The sequence below is a fragment of the Branchiostoma lanceolatum genome, chromosome 9 (genome assembly GCF_035083965.1).
Source record: "Branchiostoma lanceolatum isolate klBraLanc5 chromosome 9, klBraLanc5.hap2, whole genome shotgun sequence".
Classification (NCBI taxonomy): Eukaryota; Metazoa; Chordata; class Leptocardii; order Amphioxiformes; family Branchiostomatidae; genus Branchiostoma; species Branchiostoma lanceolatum.
The window spans coordinates 6200746-6222220 of record NC_089730.1 but is presented as its reverse complement, the minus strand read 5'-3'; the positions used below and the strand labels follow the sequence as shown (position 1 = coordinate 6222220).

Below are 21475 nucleotides of genomic sequence, written 5' to 3'. Positions count from 1 at the left end.
GGAGAGAGGGTCAAATCTGCCATACCCCTAGAAGCCTAGAGCAGACTAACTCCTCTTGCATGTTTTTCTGTCTTTTTGGCCAATTTGTACTCTTTCCAGCGGCCTATGGAGCCTGATAGAGGCTAGTTTGATATTACATGTTCTTCAAATTGTGTATCTGTTCATGGTGATTTTACAAGAAAAATGGCCAAAAATCACAAGCTGCTCTTTTCAACAAATACTCGGGAAACGCGCCACGATTTGAATAACGTCCCGTGTTCCGGATAATTTAATTTAGTCAACAGTTTCCGGGTAGCCTTAAGTCAAGTCGGACGAGTGACAACGACGGAAGGAAATTCGAACTCCACCGCCAATAACTTCTACTCAACAAAAAAAAAAAAAGAAGCAAACAAGGCTGGTAAATAAAGACGAACACATGTGAGGTAAATTCTGGTTCCCCTGTGTAGAAAAAAAACTCAAACCATTGCGCTTTTCACAACAGCAATAGACCCTCACTACGAAGGAATTTTACAAACAAGCCGGCTACTAGTTTTCACGACTCCCTTGACGTTATGTGAATGAAATGTGTATACACAACCAAGTGCGCACGAGCACATTGTGTGACATGCCAACATTTTTGTCTTCCTATTTGCACAGTATTGTACATTTAAACACATTGCTGACGAAACTCTTTGAACGTCAGAATACATACTATAGTTGATGATTAACTATGTCTGCGGCGCTATATATAGATATTTCGCAACTACTTTGCCTGGTCGTTTAAAGATTTGCTATTTGCAGACGGGACTCACTCAATGGTTGGAATGCTTCTTGTAAAAGTTTGGCACATTTTGACTTTCGGTACCTACTAGTTTCATTTCTGTAAAATTCACATTTCTGAGTATATTTCAAGTTGACTTGACCGTTAGGCGTTGTGGAATTAGGGTAAGTGAACATGGAAGACTCGCTCGAAATGTCGACACTTGGGGGCGCAAGTTTACCCCTTCGGAACACAACGATACTTCCTGGGCAGCTGCCTGCGACTGATGTCCCAAACGACAAGCCTAGCCGCCTTACTAAACCGTCGGGGGAAGATATTCGTTCAAGAAAGCAGTCGCTACCTCCGATTCAGGGACAGCCAGGACCAAGCGATTCTCAACTCGAAGTGGAAAGTCCACGGATCGAACAGCAAAGAGTGGCGGGGAGAAAATTAAGAAATAACCTCGGAACAGGACGTAGAACTCTGGCAATCAAAGGAGAGGTTAAAGACGCCACGGAAGAAGATGAGAACGATCAGATTTCTTCATCTTCAAACAGGTTGTCGAAGGCTGTGAAGATAGTCCTTGGAGTTGTACTTTTCCTGGCAATGTCGTGTGGTATTTTAGCCTCGAAGATGTCTCTCCTTGTCATGGCGTATCCCTTACGCTTGAACTCAACCAATTCTTGTAACGTCGAAAGATGCTTCCTGAACGACACGCTTTGTCGCACGACAGACGTTGGGCCCGGGAATGTTACAGACCCAGAAGACTTGGACTGTGTCCGCGTCACTACCGTAGCGACACTGTCACTAGTCATCATGGTCCCTTACGCCGGGGTGCTCCTGTGGTGTCTGTGGGAGGGTGGGTTCACCAGCCGGGCACCCTGGCCGAGATGGCATGCCTGTCTGCTGGTGAGTACTGCATTTCCTCATATACACGTAGACTACTAGTAAATAGGCTGTTAAAGGGAATCAAAGTTGTCTTTTTAAGTAATAAAACAACTTCCCGCATTTTTAAAGCCACTATCTCACTGCGTCCTAAACTGGATTTGTGTTACTGTTGAATTTATAACGGGAATATCATGCAAAACCTATGGCTAAAAAGACAACAAAACACACTAAGGTTAGTTTTTTATGGATGAAATTCGTTGAGCGCACTGTCAAATTAAATCGCCCGTTCGCAGCGAGGTCGCCAACGTGCCGCGGGTCCATTGAAATACTGGCGTTTAGGCTAGAGAATCCATAGAGAATCAGATATGTCCTTTGTAACTCTTAAACCGTTCAAGCTAAGTTTATCTAGCTTCGGTGCTTTATCTCTTTGTGATAGTAGCACTAGTGCAACGACTGCATAGTAAGACCAAAGTAATAAGGACGCGAATGTACAAAGTATTGCATCATTCAATGTGAAATAATGGTTATCGAAACTTGGTTGTGTTTCATATTATATTTCCTCATTATTTGAGATAAAAATCTTATAATTTCTTAATCCCTCTGATACACCTCAAAGAGTAGGAAGTCTGGTTCAGCGGTTAGTGAGCACACTTCTTGGCCAAAAATCTATCGCGTTTAGTCCAGACCCACATCTGTATCTATATAGCAGGTATAACCGCCCTTTGTCGTAACACACCATGGCCAACTTCGCAGGCACGCATCGCAGTAACAGCTAGTTATATTGCGCTGTTAAAATGACCTGTCATACCTAACCTTTGCACACCTGTAAGCACAGCTGTAAGCGCTTAAAGTATCTTTAATTAAAGCTATCTAATGGGGATGGTAACGAGTTTGACTCTGCGAAAGTTCTAGGGATAGCTCTGGTACTTGTTCAAAACTTATAATTACAAGAGTCATGACGATTTCTTGTTCTTTTAACTTTATGAATATGATATGAAATATGACATAAGACTTGAATGTGTCAGTTGTGTTAGTGGACTACTATGTATCAGGTATTGTGAAGATCATAATCAATGGGAAATGTGACGAAATGTTTTAGAAAATCCTCAAAAGCATCTTTAAAGCCTTAAATCATGCTTGAATGTTCTGATTCTTTGCTCGAGTGGACAAATGGGAAATTTAGGCATGCTTTAAGCTATGTGTAAAGGTCGGATTTTGTTTTTCGACTGTTCTTTCATTAATGTGTACAAAGTTCCAGCGGCTCCAACCTCCCTTTTCAAACATATGCGCTCAATTTTTGTCGCTCACTCCGCAACATCAGCTTGTCTGCCTGGCGCTCCAGTATGTATTGTCTTGTTGCAATTTTTAATAAACAATTTTTGTTTTCCTAGCAACAAAACTGTTGCCTTACATCTCACTGGACCCGTGCAAAGTCGGTGGCCTCGCTGAGTCCTATATTCGATTAATTTTGCGTTACCCTTGACTTCATAACGTGAATATCATGCAAAACATGCAAGTGTGACCAACAAAAACGAATACAAGAAAACACACAGAGCGTAAAAGGATAAGTATTGTATCGATGGAATTCGCTGAGTGTGCTGTCAAATCGCTCGGTCGCGTCGAGTCAAGGTCGCCAATTTGCCGCGGATCCAGTGAGATAGGGGCTCAAATAAAGCCGGCGTCACACAAGAGAAAAATAGATTACCCAACAAGTCTGCGAGGTCATGATCAAAATTACATTTTTGATCAATCACTGCGATCGACCGATATCGGTCGATATTCGCAGGTACTAGGTCACTAAGCTTCGTCCAAAATCTGACACGGGTAGATTTTCAGGCGAAAAATACACTCGACCCTCTGGAGATTTGGGTATAGCCTCCATCTACGGGGTATGGATCGTAAATTTCGGCAAAAAAAGAGGACTAATTGGCCAGTAGAGTTAGTCCATGGTAAGGTATATACTTCCCCTGCGGAGGCCTAGCCTGTAGTAGTCTCTACCAGACTAACTACGCCGGCTATAGGGAGAATATTTGCCAGGGTTTCATTTGCAGGATCAAGCGAAATGTGGCCTTCACCATTAACTGACTCTACTGGCTAATCATTCCTTTTTCTGACGAATTCTACGATCCATACGCCTGTAGGAGGGCCTGGTGGAGGCTAGGCCTGTAGTCTACGCTTGTGAATGAATCCCTCTGGTGGCCAAACTACCCTGGCAAATATTCTCCCTATGGTAGGCGTAGTTAGTCTAGTAGAGAGTAGTCAGTGACCTTCTGACCTTCAGCAGATTCCGCCCAAGGTCGTTGGTAGTGTGGTCGTCCCCGGCAAAAGGAGAGAGCATGCGCAACATGATGAAATTTTTAACCAGAATTAAACGTGTTGGCTTTGAAGGATTTATATTCGAATTCTTAGCTTAGAATCCTTTGAAAAGTAGAAGAAAGGGAAGAAAAGAAACGAGTCAGACAACTTTTAGACAACCTCGGTATGAAATCCATTAGTACTGACCACAAAAATCGTTTCCTGGATGACACGTCAATCAAACAAGGCTAGCTATAGCGCTAGTCAAATACAAACTTTGCCCCTCATGAACCTTAAAGTTTGATCTTGCGATGAACAAAGAAAGAAGCAGCAAAAACAAAATTCCATCAACGATGTCCGTTGTTATAAGGGATCAGACTGTACAACTGATGGCATTACAGTAGCATAACCACTCGTAGGGTCATGAGTTTTTTCGCCCCATAGGCTTACAAGTTATATTACGTGTTTTACATGAGCGCGTTCGTAATGAAGCTATAGAAAATGCACCAATGTTATTCACTTTATATTGAAAAATTTTACCCTAGATCATGTAAAAAATTTGCCAACAGTTTCACTACATACAATCTCTTTTTATATATCAATTACAAACTGCACTAAGCTACCCCCCCCCCTCCCCAAAATGGCAATTTTCCAGCCGGAAGCGCAGGACCGCATCACTTACAAAGCCGGGCTGTGCACGTCCGACTCTCCTTCGGGCGCCTTTCGGGCGCCGTCGGCTTTCGGATAAATTCGGGATCCGCCCAGCCGCTATTACAAGTTATAATACGTGTTTTAACATAGGCTGTAGGCCTCGGAGGGAGTGTGTGTACTGTATATATACCGAATATATACCAGAATATCGGCGACAAGCGGGTGATATCGGCGAAAGCGGCTGGGCAGATCCCAGCCTATGGGGTGAAAAAAAACTCATGAATGAGACCCTACGAGTGGTTATGTTACTGTTGTGCCATCAGTTGTACAGCCCTTATAACAACGGACATCGTTGATGGAATTTTGTTTTTGCTGCTTCTTTCTTTGTTCATCGCAAGATCAAACTTTAAGGTTCATGAGGGGCAAAGTTTGTATTTGACTAGCGCTATAGCTAGCCTTGTTTGATTGACGTGTCATCCAGGAAACGATTTTTGTGGTCAAGAATATCAGATTTCATACCGAGGTTGTCTAGAAGGGTATTGTCTGACTCGTTTCTTTCCTTTCCGTTATTTTACTTTTCAAAGGATTGTAAGCTAAGAATTGAAATCCTTCTGAATGGGATCAAAGCCAACACGTTTATACGGTTAACGGTGTGATGTCACAGACTACCCTACTTAGTCTCTACCAGACTAACTACGCCTACTTTAGGGAGAATATTTGCCAGGGAAGTTTTGGCCACCAGAGGGTTTCATTCGCAAGCGCAGACTACAGGCCTAGCCTCCACCAGGCCCTCCTACGGGCGTATGGATCGTAGAATTCGTCAGAAAAAGGAATGATTAGCCAGTAGAGTCAGTCAATGGAGAAGATCATATTTTTATTTATTTCGCCGGAGCCTGCAAATGAAACCCGGGCAAATATTTTCCCTATAGTCGGCGTAGTTAGTTTGGTAGAGACTACTTCAGGCCTCCGCAAGGGAAATATATAACGTTACCTTACCGTGGACTGACTCTACTGGCCAATTATTCCTCTTTTTTTGCCGAATTTTACGATCCAGATATATAGGTGGAGGCTATACTCAGATCTGAAGAGGGTCAAGTGTATTTTTCGCCTGAAAATCTACCCGTGTTAGATTTTGGACGAGGCTTAGTGACCTAGTAGTTACAAAATGTCCTTGTGAAAACTTAACGTCCAATGATCTTTACTTGGGAGCATTGCATGCTGGGAGACGTAGCTCACGTAACGCACGGCGCAAACTAAATCATCACCATGGCAACATAGATCGGACTTGACACAGTACGCATGCGCCATATACGCGTTGTCACGGTAACGACGTCGCGTTTGCCACCTGCACTACACATAGTGCCCCGCGGCTCCCAGAATGCAATGGGATTAATTATAAGGTCTATGACGCATGCGCAGTACGACATTTTTACGACAGAAAACATGGTGTCAAGCAAGAAAACAAAGAAATGCCCAGAACGGTTCTATCATTTTATGGTATCTCATAAATAAGCGGAGACTGGCTTTGTTGGTCACGGTAATTGTTTACCTTCAAACTTACGACATAGTTCAAATCACGCTTTGCGACTGACGCGAAAGTTAAACTGGAATATGGGAAACGTACATTTGTGCACAGAGGTGCAGAGAACTGGAATACACTGCCGGTAGATGTTAAAACCGTTTCATCCGTGCAAACATTCAAAACAATGTGCAAAAGAAGTGTTTGACCCCTGACCTCCCATCCTTACGACCTGGCACGAAATGGACTATGAGTATGGATACGATTTTGTAATTTGACGCACATATATGTTCTGTTTTGTAAATATCAATATATTGTTTATATATGTGTACCTATGGCCTCCCTGAAAATCCCTGCCAAGCCACTGGTAAAAGAATACTTAAATAAATACTACTACAACTACTACTAGTTATTCTTCATGACCTTGACAAGTCCTTTACGGCATTTAGATAAGATCGAGTCACATGAGTATTGAATTAGGACTGAACAAACTTAGGACTGAACAAGCTACCTCCGTCAGTCCTTTTTTTAGACTGCAAAATATTACCAGGTATGGGACTTTGTCTTTGGTAAACAAAGAGGTTTCAGTTGAATACGTTGCTATGGTGGAGGCTCTCAGTATGTAACTAGCCCTGGACCCAATGTCGGCCCGGCAAAATCAATCGGTCAACTAGTCCTTTTCTTTCACCAATGCCGCAACCTACGTGTTTAACCGGCCCTTTAACATGGATGAAAGGTTGCCATTGGTCCTTGGACTCTTTATCTTAATCGGTTTACAACATTTTTATGCCCCAATTCAAAGCAAGAGTTTGAGAAAGTGAATGCGTCACTTGGTCGCCATGCTTCTATGTGCAAGACATGTACAATGTTATATATTTATGTCGTATGAAAGAAAAAAGACATGAGAAAATGCTGGTGCATTTTCGTGCTGCATACATGCAGTGCATGTGTTTGAAAAAAGGGGTATTACATTTCTTCCAAAAATATTTTAGGACCCGTCAAATCCTGTATTGGTATCACCGATTTCAACCGCTCTCAACTCCCCCTTCTTTGTACCTAGCCTGATGGGGATTTTTGGGTGTATTGATGATGGGAAAAGAGACCTAGCAGTTTTACAGGAGCCATCACATTGTAAACGACCTTCGGCCGAAGTCATTGATCGTCGACGGCGAGGCCGAATCGCAAAGTCACCCGAGAGTCGAGGGTATTCTCCGCCTGAAAATCTGCGCTGTCACATTGGGTGGGGCTTAGATGATCAAGATTAGCCAATCTCAAAAATTCAGGCATTGATTGAGAGGGCGTCGGTAGTATTCTGGCCGAAAATGTCTTTCGCGCGAGCTTTTTTCTTGCCATGTTTTTAGGACAATCAATTTTTAAGACCTCTATCGAAGTACACAACCAAGTGTTTCATTCAGGCGGACCTTTCGGTGACCGTCTGTCACTTTCCTAAGGGTAATATTGATTGGTTCTTTTTCGAACTGCAAGCTAGGTGTCGCTGCTTACAGATGCAGTCCCAAACGCAAAGACCTCCTCTACAGTATTTCTCTCCGATTCATTTCAAGATTAGCCATTGGTTAATTGTATAGCGTGTATACAACTTGTTCAATGTTGTATTTCTGAACAAATTCCCTCTTTTATTTCAGGGAATCTTAACGAGTTTCTTTGAGGTTCTTGGAATTTGCTTGTTCGTCTTTGAAGTTCTTCCATCGGCGTCGCCGTCTTTAAGCATCTTTGTCATGAATTCCGTGCATTTTTTCCCCTTAATGGTGCACGTCTATTGTCAGCTTAAGCTCTGTTGTGGAGGCGAGAACCGAAAAGATGCGTGGGTCGTCCTATTTTTGTTTTTCGGACTCCTCATGTGCGTTGTTGGGCTTGGTGGATACCCTCACCAATCAGCATTACCGTCGGGCTGGTTTTACCTGGCTCTCGCGTTACTTTCTCTCGCGTGGATTCCCAAGATCAAGGAGTTTGAGATCAGCTTGGAAACAGTTCGGAACACTTCGGCACCGAACAGAGTTGGAATCGAAGGGGGAGGGGAGTCAACTGACGGAAGAGCCAACGATGAAACGAGTAGAGGACATACCGGTGAACCGGGGGAAGGGTTAACTGATGGAACAGCAAACAAGAACGACTTTGGGGCGCGTTGGAAGATGGGAATCATCACCGGCCTTTTCAAACTCCTTGCGACGTTCCCGACTGTCTACGTCATTGCGTGGCTTAACGGGACTGTGGGACCGGGAGAACCGACCACTTTGTGGCCGTGGAAGTCCCAACCTCTGTGGCGGATTGACAGAAACTGGGGTTATTTCCTCGCTTTCCTCGTCAACATCTGTTGTGCGTTTGGCGTCGCGGTGCTGGCGGTGGTCGCCTGCAAGAGCAAACTACAACTCGCCTTTGCGCTCTCGACGGTGACGTCTTCTGTCATGTTCGTTCTCACTACGTATGTCCCACCCTTCTGTGGGTCCGTTCCGGGGTTGTCGTGCGAGGATGTTGATCTGGAGAAGGTGTGGGTGGTGGCGTCAGTAGTAGCGGCAATGATGCTGACGGAGGTTGTGATGGTGCTGTGCATCTGCCTGAGCCCCGAAGAGGTTATGGAACCAGAAGCAAAGGTACGTCAGTCTAGAATAAGTCTAAGGCACACCTTAACTGAAACTCACTGAAATTGTCCACTGACTTAGTCTTCCTCAGCTGTCTGACCCAATTGGTGTGGACAAGTGACTTTCTGTACGCGTGTCGTCAACAATGGGTCAAATGTCGTCAAAAGTCGATGATAATATATGAGGCCATCTACATCTTGTCGTACCAATCCTCTCTCAACCGGGATGAGGGTAAATCGACTTCGGACGATATTGTGCCGTCACACGTACCAAAAGTCGATTGGGTCAGACAGCTAAAGAAGAAGTCCTTGCCGGCGAGTTCAATGTTTAAGTCGGAGAATAGTTTTTTCTTATATCAAAATGATCAAGAATTAAACAGATCTATATAAATCACAGCTAGACATAGATCACACGTTTTCTTCGATAAGTTTGACAATGGTCATTCTACTTTGCATCTTGTTGGTACATTGTCCAGCTTACTTAGTTTCTATAAGAATATCTCTTCAAAACATGTCGGCGAACAGCTTGAAAAGATTGATCTTTCTACACTTTCCTTCTTCAGCTGTTCTGGGTTCCTGGGTACAACGGGGTGTTCCTGAACCAACATCTTCTTCTGAACAAGAAGACGAAGTTGAACAGCCCTCAGGAGTTCCAGAAGAAACACCAGACGTCTAAGAACACACACGTCTTCATCTGTACCACCATGTTCCGCGAGGTGAGTTAATTACATTATCTTATTTAATTACTTTCACAAATTGTGTTTTGATTTACTATTATTATTATTGACAGTCTAGTAAATGGATGAGTGGCCTCAACTGGAAGAGATCTTCCTACCTGGCCGAACGTATCTACTCTACTCTACTCTGCTCTACTCTGCTCTGCTCTGCTCCGCTCCGCTCCGCTCCGCTCTGCTTTACTCTACTCTACTCTACTCTACTCTACTCTGCTCTGCTCTGCTCTACTCTGCTCTGCTCTGCTCTGCTCTGCTCCGCTCCGCTCCGCTCTGCTTTACTCTACTCTACTCTACTCTACTCTACTCTACTCTACTCTACTCTACTCTGCTCTGCTCTGCTCTGCTCTGCTCTGCTCTGCTCCGCTCCGCTCCGCTCCGCTCTGCTTTACTCTACTCTACTCTACTCTACTCTACTCTACTCTACTCTACTCTACTCTACTCTACTCTACTCTATCATACAACATTTTGCTTCGACCTCTGACATCTCCCACTCCGAATTTGAGTTCACGTTTCCTTTATAAATTCTCTGTTAATGTTGAATGTACATTTTGTTTGTATAGTTTGCTGTACATTTGATTTATCTTAATTGACCTTGACTTGTTATTTGTCTGGCTTTTATCTCAACTTGTGTTTGTTTTCTGTTCATTGAAACGCACAATTTGTTGAATTTTTCCGTTGCTATAATTTGTACTATCTTAAAATGGACTCCAGGAAGAACAGTGCCATGGTGTATCAATAATGGAGATGTTGATAAACCAAACCAAACCAAACCAAACTTTGATTAGGCCATGTTGATTCAATTACATGGATGACATCCTCTGGAAACCACAGAACTGGTGCGAGCGTGCGAATAAAAAGGTTTAGCAAAAAAAGTTGACTTAATTATGAAATCTACGTGGTCAGGAAGGTTCGAAACAAATGTTTATGACACACAGTATGGTATAGCAAATAATAGATTCTTCATTTTCACTTCTTCACATCTTCTTTTTTGACATGGGTACTGATTTTGGCATTCTACGACATGAGTATCGTCTTTCAATATCTTTTATAATTTACGGCATATATTTAATCATTTTGCAACTGCTTTGTGCGATTTACTGTATAGTTAAAAACATTGTCTTTATCTTTGGAGGCGGACGAAAATTGATGCGCGCGCAGATGTCATCCATATAATTAGATCAACATGGCCTTACTTCTCTAGTAAAACGGGGACTGCCCTAGCCTGTGTTTGTGTCTCTTTCGTTGCCTCAACCTTTGCCCTTATACCATAATGCATCACGACTGCGCATGCGCATTTGCTGCAGTCCGAGGAGGAGATGAGTCAGCTGATCAAGTCCATCCGGGACATGGCGACGAGCCCCAGCAAGGAGGACCGCCGGAAGTACGAGTCCCACATCCTGTTCGACGACGGCTGCAAGCAAGGTGACCTTCAACCTTTCGCCATCCAGCTCCTGTCAATCATACACAAGATGACCAAAAGTAAGGAACTATTTCATTGGTGTGATATTTGGAAATGCTGATCGGTTCAGAAATGTTAGAACGTAAGCTATAATTTGTCTAAGACTGCGAAATATTTTTCACTGGCATATCATGTGATGATTTTTCAGAACAGAACAAGGTCAGTGATCAATGGAATATATCGATACAGAATTTCTTGATAACATTCCAGCGAAAGCATACAATCATGCATTAATATTTCTGTAAATGGTTTCATTAGATTGGTAGCATCCTCGTCCACCAGGACCTTTCCGCTCTACGTTACATCGCTCGCGGAAAAGGCCCTGGTAACACGGGGTGGCATCCATGGTTATTGCAGGTCGAGCCTCCAAAACAGCTTCAGCCAATCAGAGGGGTTAAAACCCATTTGCTTCCACTCATCGGAAGCAAACGCGCAAAGAACGCTGGGAAGCTATCAACCAATCAGGTTACGTGTTACGGCTAGCTCATTAATTATTTATGAGCTACAACTGCCGTTTGTCCCAAATAAGGGTTAGCTCATTAACTATTCATTAGCTACAACTGCCGTTTGTCCCAAATAAGGATTAGCTCATTAATTATTCATCAGCAAGTCTCGTCGACCTGCAATAACCATGGATGCCATCCCGTGTTACCAGGGCCCTTTCTGCGAGCGATGTAACGTGGAGCGGAAGGGTCCTGGTGAACGAGGATGGATTGGTAGTTGCAACGTGGTACACAAAACCGAGAGTCATATACCTGCGAACATTTCGGTAGTCCCTTTTTAGCTTCTGCCATATTTTTCAGGGCAGTACTGACTGGTTTTGCTAGGTGGCACTGCAGCGATAGTAAGAAGTATTTGGTCCCAAACGTTACTCAGCTTGTACCCCCCCCCCCCCCTTCAGTCCTCAGGAAGGCAGAAGAAGGACTACCGAAGCGTTGGCACGTAAATATATCAGGTTTGTGTGTGTGTAAATTGCTTCGCAGTCATATTTTTTCTTAACTATAACGTTACATATGGAATAAACACAGCCGGGACAGAGAGGAACCCTCACAGCCTGCTTGATGAGTGCATCAAATGGCAGACGCCGTACGGGCTGCAGCTTCAGTTCGACTGGAAAGCTGACGGGGACAACACCAGAGGCATGAGGTTCTTCATCCACCTCAAGGATAACCTGATCGTAAGTACATGCTCAAAACACGCTGCCTTATATGGGAAAGTGGGCGTGAATAATTATATCACTGTCCCGTCAATCACAGTGATTGACAGCGCTTCCGGGCACCGTCTTGGACAGTCATGCTGTATCTCGTTCTGTGCCTGAATAGGCACGGAACAGGATAGGCACGGTTCGGGACACGACACCTGTCACACATGAGTCAGATACTTGGTACGAGGGGCAGTCAAAAACTAAATGCAAGAGGTTACATAACAGGTTCATTTTTACATCAAATGAGTTGAAATTTGGCACAAATGTGGAGGCATATGTCTTCTTGGGACTAGAATATCACAGTTTGTTGTTCAAATTTTCATGAGCGGCTGAGTTGATTTGAAAGCCCGTCAGAAGCAAAGAGCAGTACAAGGGAGAATCAATCACTGTATAAACATGTAGAATCTTTTCTGCCTTCCCTTAGGTGAAGAACAAGAAGCGTTGGAGTCAGATCATGTACATGACCTACATACTAGACTACGCAGGTAAAGAAGTGTAATCTCCAAGCAGATCTACACGGTGCCAAAATCGTATATACTAGCCAGATAAGCTCCAGTCAGCCAGCCGGTGCCTTCTCTGGCTGACTAAAGCTTCTCTGGCTAGCATATACAATTTTGGCACCGTGTAGATCTGCTTGGAGATTAAAAGAAATGCTCTTGCCAGATTTGTCTCTTAGCAATGAAAGCATAATATACTAGTATATGTTAGTGAGATGAGTCAATGGTTATACCGTATAAATTCCAAACACAACTAGCAGTAAATGTAGAATGATAACTTTATCTTACGTATGGTTAGTAGGTTTAAATGCAGAAATGTTCGCTGTGGTTTTATGTTCGCGGTTTTCGCGGCGACCGTTTCACCGCGAACTTAAACTGGCCACCCCAAACATTTTGCCATTACTGTAAGAGTATGTGACTATAGTGCTGCCGCGAACTTAAAACTACCACGAACACTCCATTTTCACCATAGCGCGAAATAAAAACCACGGGAACTTAAATGCATTTACAGTATTGAATTAAGGTATTTTTCAACAGGTGCAAGTTCTCTCAAATTCAATGTTATTATCAATATTTTAGATAGTGAATTTTACAAATCATGAGCCCCTTTGTAAATGATGACGTCAACGCACTTCTCTGAAATGTCACATGCAAAGTCATGAGATATGAAACTGAATATAATTCTGAATCTGACCCGTTAGAGCTGCGATATTGATGCTACCTTTTTTTTATATTAGCTTACTACAAACCACTGGGTATGGAGAGTGACGCCATCGAAGACGCGCAGATCAAACCGCCTTCGAACCGTCCAGATGGCTCCCTCCGCCTGCATGGGCAGACACCATGGGAAGGCGTCCGGGCCCCTCCTAATGTTGAGCAGGTAAGAATAGATGTTTGCAGTCACGTGACTCATGACGTAATGTAGCGTCGGCCATGTTGGTTGGTTAGGATGTGCGAGTAGTTATGCATTTCGGCAGGAATGTTGCAAGCATTTTATTTCCCTCTACCAGGGGATGTCTGTTGTTTCTATATGCATATTCAGAGAGCACCAACGTATAGATAATGCATTTTTTTTAGAATCCTTATCTGTACGTTCCGCCATCTCGGATGTCTGCAGTACTAGTCCGCCCGCATGGAGGCGCGGTGACATCTAGTAGTAACATCGTTCTTTCCTGATGTACTGCTAAAAAGTGTCGCTTCTCTCTTATAACGTTTTGTTGTTTTCACAGGTGATATCGATCGACCTTGGAGAAGAGTTATGGGTGACGGGGATCATATTACAGGCAGGAGGCCCGGGCCAGGACCGCGACGGTGGCGTTGTTACGGGCGGTGACACGAGCCGTAGCCTGGGGGGACTAGTAACAAAGATCAGGGTTGCAGATCAGGTACTAGTAGTATACATTCAATTGGTATATCTTATTTATCGGGTTATCACACATTTTCATATAGACGGACTGTGCTGACTAACCACAAGCCTCCATTTTGTATGATTATAGAGCCATAACATAATAAGCATGGGTTAATGAAGCCTTACATCAATGATCAGCCCAAACGCACATCTCTAGGGTTGATGGTACTTCAACTCTTTATCAATGTCAGTCAGTGTAATTTTGAATTGGCTTGATGATAATCTTAATGTAAGAGCACAAGCCTAATGTATTTTGTTACGTATATCTGTACGTATTGTTGTTTTTTCATCTGTGTGAAATAAAGGGTAGAAATAAAGAATAGAATGATAAAGATATTGATGACTCACTTTTCTCTTGGTGTTTATGATCTATAACCCTTTCATATACCACCTCGTTTCCTTCGCTCACTCGGTGGTTCATTCGGTGGTCACTGGCTATATGATTGGTCACCGTTAACACATAGAGACAGGTTAATAGCCTCTTATCTTCCGAAAGATAAAGGTCTGATTGGACAGCTGTCTAATAACATTACATATATCTCAACCCAGGAAATACAGGTTCCTTGGCCGGACAAAACCGAAGTCGACAGTACAGTAACATGCCTTTTGGAACCAGAAATCTGGACAAAAACCTTAAAGATTGTACTTCTTGACTGGGAAGGAAGAGAAAGCCCATCGAATCCACCATATCTGAGGATGGAGATACTGGGATACGCCAAAGGTACTGCACAGTCTTATCCTTGAGTCACATTTACAAGGGGCCCCTAGGGGTGCATCCGATTTTATAGGCCCCAAGGCCGCGCTGGCTCTTTCACAGTCATGCTACAATCACATTTCAAAACCGATCCCGTGTGGGCTAGTTGAGTATCCTTTGATTTTTTTCAACATTCTCTGTCATAAAAAGCGCCCGACCTGTTTCCTAGGTGACCTTGACCGAGACACGTACATCCTGGCAACTGACGCCGACGTCAAGTTCACCCCCAAGTCAGCCAACTCGCTGCTCGACCTGGCGAAATGGAACCCGGATGTTGGAGCCGTCTGCGGAAGGACACACTGCCTGGGCTCCGGGCCGATGTACTGGTTACAGTTGTTCGACTACGCCGTGGGACACTGGTTTCAAAAGGTACAAATCAATCCGCCGGAAAGCACCACTTCTGTGACGTCATGTTATGCCAATAGAACACATGACACGGTGAACAGTTGATTACAAGTTGCAAAAAGTTGCGTTAGGGTTGGGAAGCCGTCACCAACCAATTACGTCGCCGCCTACGGACAAGAGACAACGTGATTGGCTAGTACTTTCCCTCCAACAGCAAGGGGGGAGCATCTGATTGGCTGACGGCTGGTCAGCTCTAGATCTTTCGACCGCGTAGGGCGGACTTATAGGCGCAATATACATGAGAGAGGATGCTAGGAGTGAAACTTGTACTTTAGTCTAATATATCATGTCACTATTTTTTTTAGAATCAAGCTTTGTTGAGGAACCACATTGTCCCTTTTGACGGCTCCTCTCAGATTTGTTTTTAATCTAAAATGCTGAATATATTTACTAAATACTGTAAACAAAATGGCGGTTTCACTCTGGGCTGTTCCTGAACAATGACGTCAGAGTAACCCCAAAACGAGGCTGCAGACCATTACGTAATTATTGCAAATCGCGGCCTATTGAGAGCGAGGAGAACGCGAAGTTCAAACGCGTGCACAGGGTAATTATTGGCGGATTAGTGTAAACAAATTAATAATTAATCAACTTGTTAACATGTAAACTACTGGAAAATAATGGTTTCAAGATCCAGCGGTGCTTTCCTTTATTTTAGGCCGCTAACAGTACCCTGGGAACTGTACTGTGCTGTCCGGGTTGCTTCAGTGTGTACCGCTGCAGCGCCGTCAGGGAATGTGTCTCCACTTACGCCACCAAGACAGAGGAGGCCAAGGACTTCCTCATGAAAGACATGGGGGAGGACCGCTGGCTATGCACACTCATGGTAAGTCGTATACTATAAATAACCATTTTTGACGACGCCTCAGGGGCGAGCCTATTGGTATGTTTATTGTGTGCAGTTTGCAAGAATCCTAGGAATTGTACTCTCCAAGCAGAGCATGGGTTTCGGCTGGTTTTTGACGTGTTTTTAGGCGTTATTGTCGTGCTTTCTACTTTGTCATCTTTTTTTTTGTCTCGCAAACCCAAGCTCTGCCGGCACTGACCTCGGGGCGGGGCAAACCTATTTACTTCCATTGAAAAAAAGGTGACAGTACTCCTCCCCGAGAACCATTAGATAATCATTAGTGGTAACAATTTTACTGCCCCGGATTATCACACATCCGGCAAATGTAGAGCGGCATTCATCAGGCCGCGCCGGTCCCCCGCTGACTGCCCTATTCATGCGACAGGCTGGTCTCCACGATCCCACGACGGCATGATCATTGATAGCATCATAACGTACATTTCCATTGGAAACCTCACAAGAAAAATACAATGATGCATGAACAAGATATATAAAATAAATATGTATTACGTATTAACTTGAACTGCATTACTAGTAATTATTATTATCATTATCTCAGGCATCGTTAAATGGATTATGAATGGGAACACGTGCCTTGTTTACGTTACATGCGGTTACCAATGCCGCCGCTCGCTGTGGTCAGATTGGACGGAACTTTTCAACAACACCAGCGAAATTGGCGACGGAGCGCTACCAACAGAGACTAAAAAATCCCCACGACACCAGAGGATTGTACAAATTTCTGTGTGCTTTGTTCTTTGATGGTTTTTGGATGGTGTAAATGAAGTGCGGTCACGATAGGCAAGTCATTTGCTGACGGACATGAAGCGACTTTCCAACATGGCGTCCTGATTCGGTTTTGTATGTAACGTTATTTGTGGGTAGTAGTTTAGAGACTTTTTGAGATTCAACGATATCCTCCCACTACAGCATGGTATTTCCGCAGTGGGGATCAAAAATGAGAGAATCTATGGCTATTTCGGGCTGTACATCGTCTTCTGGTACGACGGCCCAAATGGCCTGGATCGTAGTTGAGTATCGTGGAGACTTTGTAAACTCCAGATGTCTTTGGTTGCACGTTGAGCTATTATTTTCATACGAAAGTAATTGCAGCTAGCCAAGGAGTAGGGGAAGCGTAAGAACATGGCATGAAAACATGGCCACGACCGATAGACCGAGGATTATGTCCATGGTGAGACTGGGCCGGAAATTCTGTGGCGCGTGGGGAGGGAATCCCGTGCCTGGCCGGGCACGCTTCGCACTAACTTGTGAAACGCTTGTTATGTGTTGGAGTGATTAGGTTTATTAGGCATTGAAGCTTCCGTCTGCCTGCAGAGCTTGGGTTTGCGACACAACAAAAACGATGACAAAGTAGAAGGCATGACAAAAACGCCTAAAAACACGTTAAAAACCAGCCGAAACCCTAGCTCTGCTTGGAGAGTAAGGAATTGTACAGGAATGTGAAATACCACGGGACGATAACTCAAGAATGTCTGGATGGATTGTCTTCATATTTAGTAGGTGGGTAGGTCTTTGTGAGACCTTGAAATGATTGGATTTTGGGCCTCCTAGCAACTTTCTATGGTACTGCAGGGGAACTTTCGCTTTTTAAATCTCGCGTTCTGAACATGCTATGGTCATGATTTTTAGTGGTGGATAACTCTTGTAAATTTGGACCTATAGCGGCCTTTTTGAACTGCAGGAGCTGATTTTATCTCAAAATTTGAAAGCGTACAAACAAAATAACACACCAAAGGCACATGATATACCATGCAGTACAGAGTACCAACAATTCATAAACATATACGCAAAAAAGAAAATTTTAGATTAGATTAACTGAATACAAATTAAGGACATTGTACAAGCGACTCTTAAACACCGCTGTAGCGATTTGAAATTGTTTTTTAACATGACGGTGAGTTGAACAGAAGTATGTTAATTTCTATAGTTTTAATTTTACAAAAGTTATATGCTGGGTGTAGGGTTGTGTTACTGTATGCTTTCGATGCTGACTAGTACGTCATTTTTGTTATTTTTGTTCTCTCCCAGGTTGAGCGCGGGAAACGACTTGTGTACACCTCTATTGCCGAGGACAGCACCTTTGTGCCTGAATCTTTTGACGAGTTCTTCAACCAGCGCAGGCGGTGGGGGCCTTCCACCGTGGCCAACCAAGTTCGCAACATGCACTTACTATCATAATAAGATGACTTGGGTGATAGCAATGGAGAGGGAAATCATTTTGCAATTACTAGTGAATCTCTGAAATTGGCATGAGGCCAGATTGATGTTGAATTATGAGTTTTCATCATAATACCCAATGGATATGGGCCAGACTACTTTTCAGTGATGGTAGTACTGATTTTTAAGCAATGAAAAGCAAAGCCCACCGCTTGTTTATCTTGCGGACAACCTTGGCGTACCGGCCTTGGACCCGTCCTTATCACTGCTCCCCCTCGTGTTTTTGCAGGGAAAGATGCTAGCCAATCACGTTGCCTCTTGACCGTAAGTAGTGATGTGATTGGCTGGTCGTTCATCCAATAACAGGAGAGAGAGAGAATCATTCTTTTTAAGATACACATGCGGCTGGCTTGACATGACAGGATGCGAAATGTACAGCTTATCCATATTCTATTCCTTTATCTAGATTGAGCTCCTGAGGAAGTGGAAGAGGGGTGACATCAACAACTCCTCTGTATCATTCCTCTTCATGCTGTACCAGCTGCTGCTCTTCTTCTCCTTTCTGATCGGCCCAGCCACTGCAATTCTGATCGCATCTGGTAGGTGTCGCGACAATTAGCTTGTCCGTTGGCGTAAATGCTCATCTCTTAGCGAGGTGGTTCGGGTCATATTTCAATTGCCGCTCCACTTTACATATCTGCGCTTGCACAATAATGTCTTATCTTCGTAAAGCAAGATCAAACAGGTTAAGAAAAGTAAATATAGCGTCGACATTCCTAGCTTATAAAGTAACGTTATAGTGATCGATGTGTGTAACGTTAGCTACATGTATTAGGTGCTGCAATTTTTGCCAGGATATGTTCATTGACAATAGAAAACACTTATCGCCTTGTATCTCCTCTGTACTAACTCCAGTTCACTCATATGATCCCTTCCCTACCGAATACAGTCTGGGACAGGTTGATTTGGCAGCGAAGCGATCAAATGTGCAATCTGGAGCTAGATTTTGAATGTATACAAAGTAAAAATACTTATCCATGCATCTACAAACATTACAGGTGGTTTAGACTTTTACGTGTCCGGCCATTTCCCGCTCGAAGCGACTATAGCCATCATGTCAATCCTGACTTTCTTGTTCGGATTCATCTGCCTCAGATATAAGCAAGACACTCAGCTGAAGGTACGTGTGGTGTGCAATAAAACCTTTGATATTTTTATAGCTTGGCTAACCCAACAGGCTATCACAGGGCATAGACACATCTGACTCTTTTTGTCGTCATGAAATGTTGGTTTCTAGATTGACGGCAACGCCGATAAGTATGCGTTCGGAATAGCTGCAGTACTGCTTCCAACTGGCAGACGGCACCGAAAAATGCAATTGTTTTAGGCATTTGGTGAACAACATTGACGTACTAGTAGGTTGGTGTAACCTTGGTGTAACCAACGAGGTTATAGGCACATAAGGTCGCAGAACACAGTATTTCTCCGCGACCGCCGTCCAATGTTAATACAATTTAGTTCCATATACAATGCATAACAGATGGAAAATTGTCTACTAGAATAAAAACATCTTAATCGTATTTTGACTACCACGGATTCAAGTCACCCTCCCATATCTTATGCAAAGTGTAAATTAAATTTCTGTCAAGTTGACTCAAAATTAGAGCTGGCAATGGATGGAAGTGAACAGTTATAATACTTATTGTATGAACTAACAGAGGTGTGTATATTCTAAAAACTGAATCGCCCTTCATTCCTAAACCCAACATTTAACGGTCGTATTGAGGTCACCTGCTGGCGCCGATTGGCAGCCGCTCAGACCCTTGCGACATTTCCACAAAGTGTGGAGCAAATATGTATCTGTATTATGTGATTGTAAACCCTGCAGCAATTCAACACTGGCTGCCATTGCACGGGTGATTTCTGACCAATAAACCAATAACTCTTGCAGTGGGCCAAGGCTCTGGGTTCCCTGTTTGGAGTCGTCATGATCATGGTTATGGTAGCCCTGGTGGAGAAGATTGTGAAGACTATTATGGATTTCGCAAGCAAGGGCATCACCCCACCAAGTATCAGCAACAGCGCGACCGGAGAGATTGGCCTAGACGAGGGTAAATATGCCCCCCTCCCCCTCTGGCTTTGAAATGTGACAATATTGTTGATGCATTTGTGTAAGAATCGTGTTATCTAATGTCTAACTTTTACACTTGGAAGTTTGTTGTTTATACATCTAACTACGGACCCGTCTACTCATGGAACGTGACGTCAGAGACACGTGACCGTAGTAGCGGGTCATACGTGCCAGATAACTTGTGTCGCCCCCCGTCTCTGTTCAAGGTAGGTCTGTGAGCTCTAATGTAGACCGCCTCTTTCACTCCTCTTGCTACTACGGTCACGTGTCACTGACGTCACGTTCCAGGAGAAGACGGGTCCGGTCCGTGAACAAGGTAGGGTAAGTCCCAATTCATTCTTATGTTGGACGTAAAGTTTAGTCCTTAATTCATGTTTGTTCTTGTCCTTTAGTTCTGCCAGCGGTTGACACCTTCTACTTCCTCGCTACCATCGGGATGTTCTTGGTGACAGGACTGGTTCATCTTCCCGAGTTCTACTGTCTCTTCTCGGGAATTCTTTACTTCCTCGCCCTCCCCACAACTTTCATCTTCCTAAACATCTACGGAGTCTGCAACCTCACTGACAAGTCCTGGGGTGAGATAGACTGTCAATCATAATTAGCAGTTAAACCGATAGCATGTCAATTATGGTTCAACCAATGAGAGTTTGTCTCTTCTCGGGAGTTCTTTACTTCCTCGCCCTCCCCACAACTTTCATCTTCCTGAACATTTACGGAGTCTGCAACCTCACTGACAAGTCCTGGGGTGAGTAAGACTGTCAATCATAAGTAGGAGTTTAACCAATGATAGCATATCAATCATGGTTCGACCAATGAGAGTCTGGCTGTATGTTCGTTTTGCATCTCTACTTTTAGACGTTGGTAAAGCCCCCGTCACAAATCAAGACTTTAGCTCGGCCGACTTGTCGGCGAGCTCCAAATGGCGATTTTCGGGCGAAGTACGACCGACGTCCTGTCGATTCTACGGGCTTCGGGCGAATTTTCGGAGCTCGGCCGACGTTCGCGTGTCACTGGAAGCTGCGCTTAAATTCAGCGAGGCCTCGGCGACGATTTTTGAACTCGCACAGCTCGTCAACAGTTTGCCCGTAGCTCGCCCGAGCAACGCCCAGCGCTCGGCCAATATTCGGGCGGGCATCCGAGGATTTTAGACCCGATTTTTGGTCGGTCGGA

The 21475-nt window shown here is 43.9% G+C and overlaps 1 protein-coding gene across 1 annotated transcript in view; it reads left to right on the top strand.

Moving 5' to 3' along the window:
• The first annotated feature begins 913 nt into the window (after nt 1-913).
• Nucleotides 914-21475, top strand: part of LOC136442049 (uncharacterized) — a 31590-nt gene continuing 11028 nt past the window's right edge. Inside the window, exons 1-16 of the mRNA XM_066438650.1 lie at nt 914-1648; nt 7736-8701; nt 9252-9404; nt 10727-10901; nt 11910-12058; nt 12510-12570; nt 13320-13462; nt 13812-13967; nt 14540-14711; nt 14914-15113; nt 15808-15975; nt 18046-18168; nt 18641-18773; nt 19233-19354; nt 20126-20285; nt 20698-20880. Of these exons, the coding sequence (XP_066294747.1) occupies nt 935-1648; nt 7736-8701; nt 9252-9404; nt 10727-10901; nt 11910-12058; nt 12510-12570; nt 13320-13462; nt 13812-13967; nt 14540-14711; nt 14914-15113; nt 15808-15975; nt 18046-18168; nt 18641-18773; nt 19233-19354; nt 20126-20285; nt 20698-20880 (3778 nt within the window). The 5' untranslated portion in view covers nt 914-934. The remainder of the gene's footprint in view (nt 1649-7735; nt 8702-9251; nt 9405-10726; nt 10902-11909; nt 12059-12509; nt 12571-13319; nt 13463-13811; nt 13968-14539; nt 14712-14913; nt 15114-15807; nt 15976-18045; nt 18169-18640; nt 18774-19232; nt 19355-20125; nt 20286-20697; nt 20881-21475) is intronic.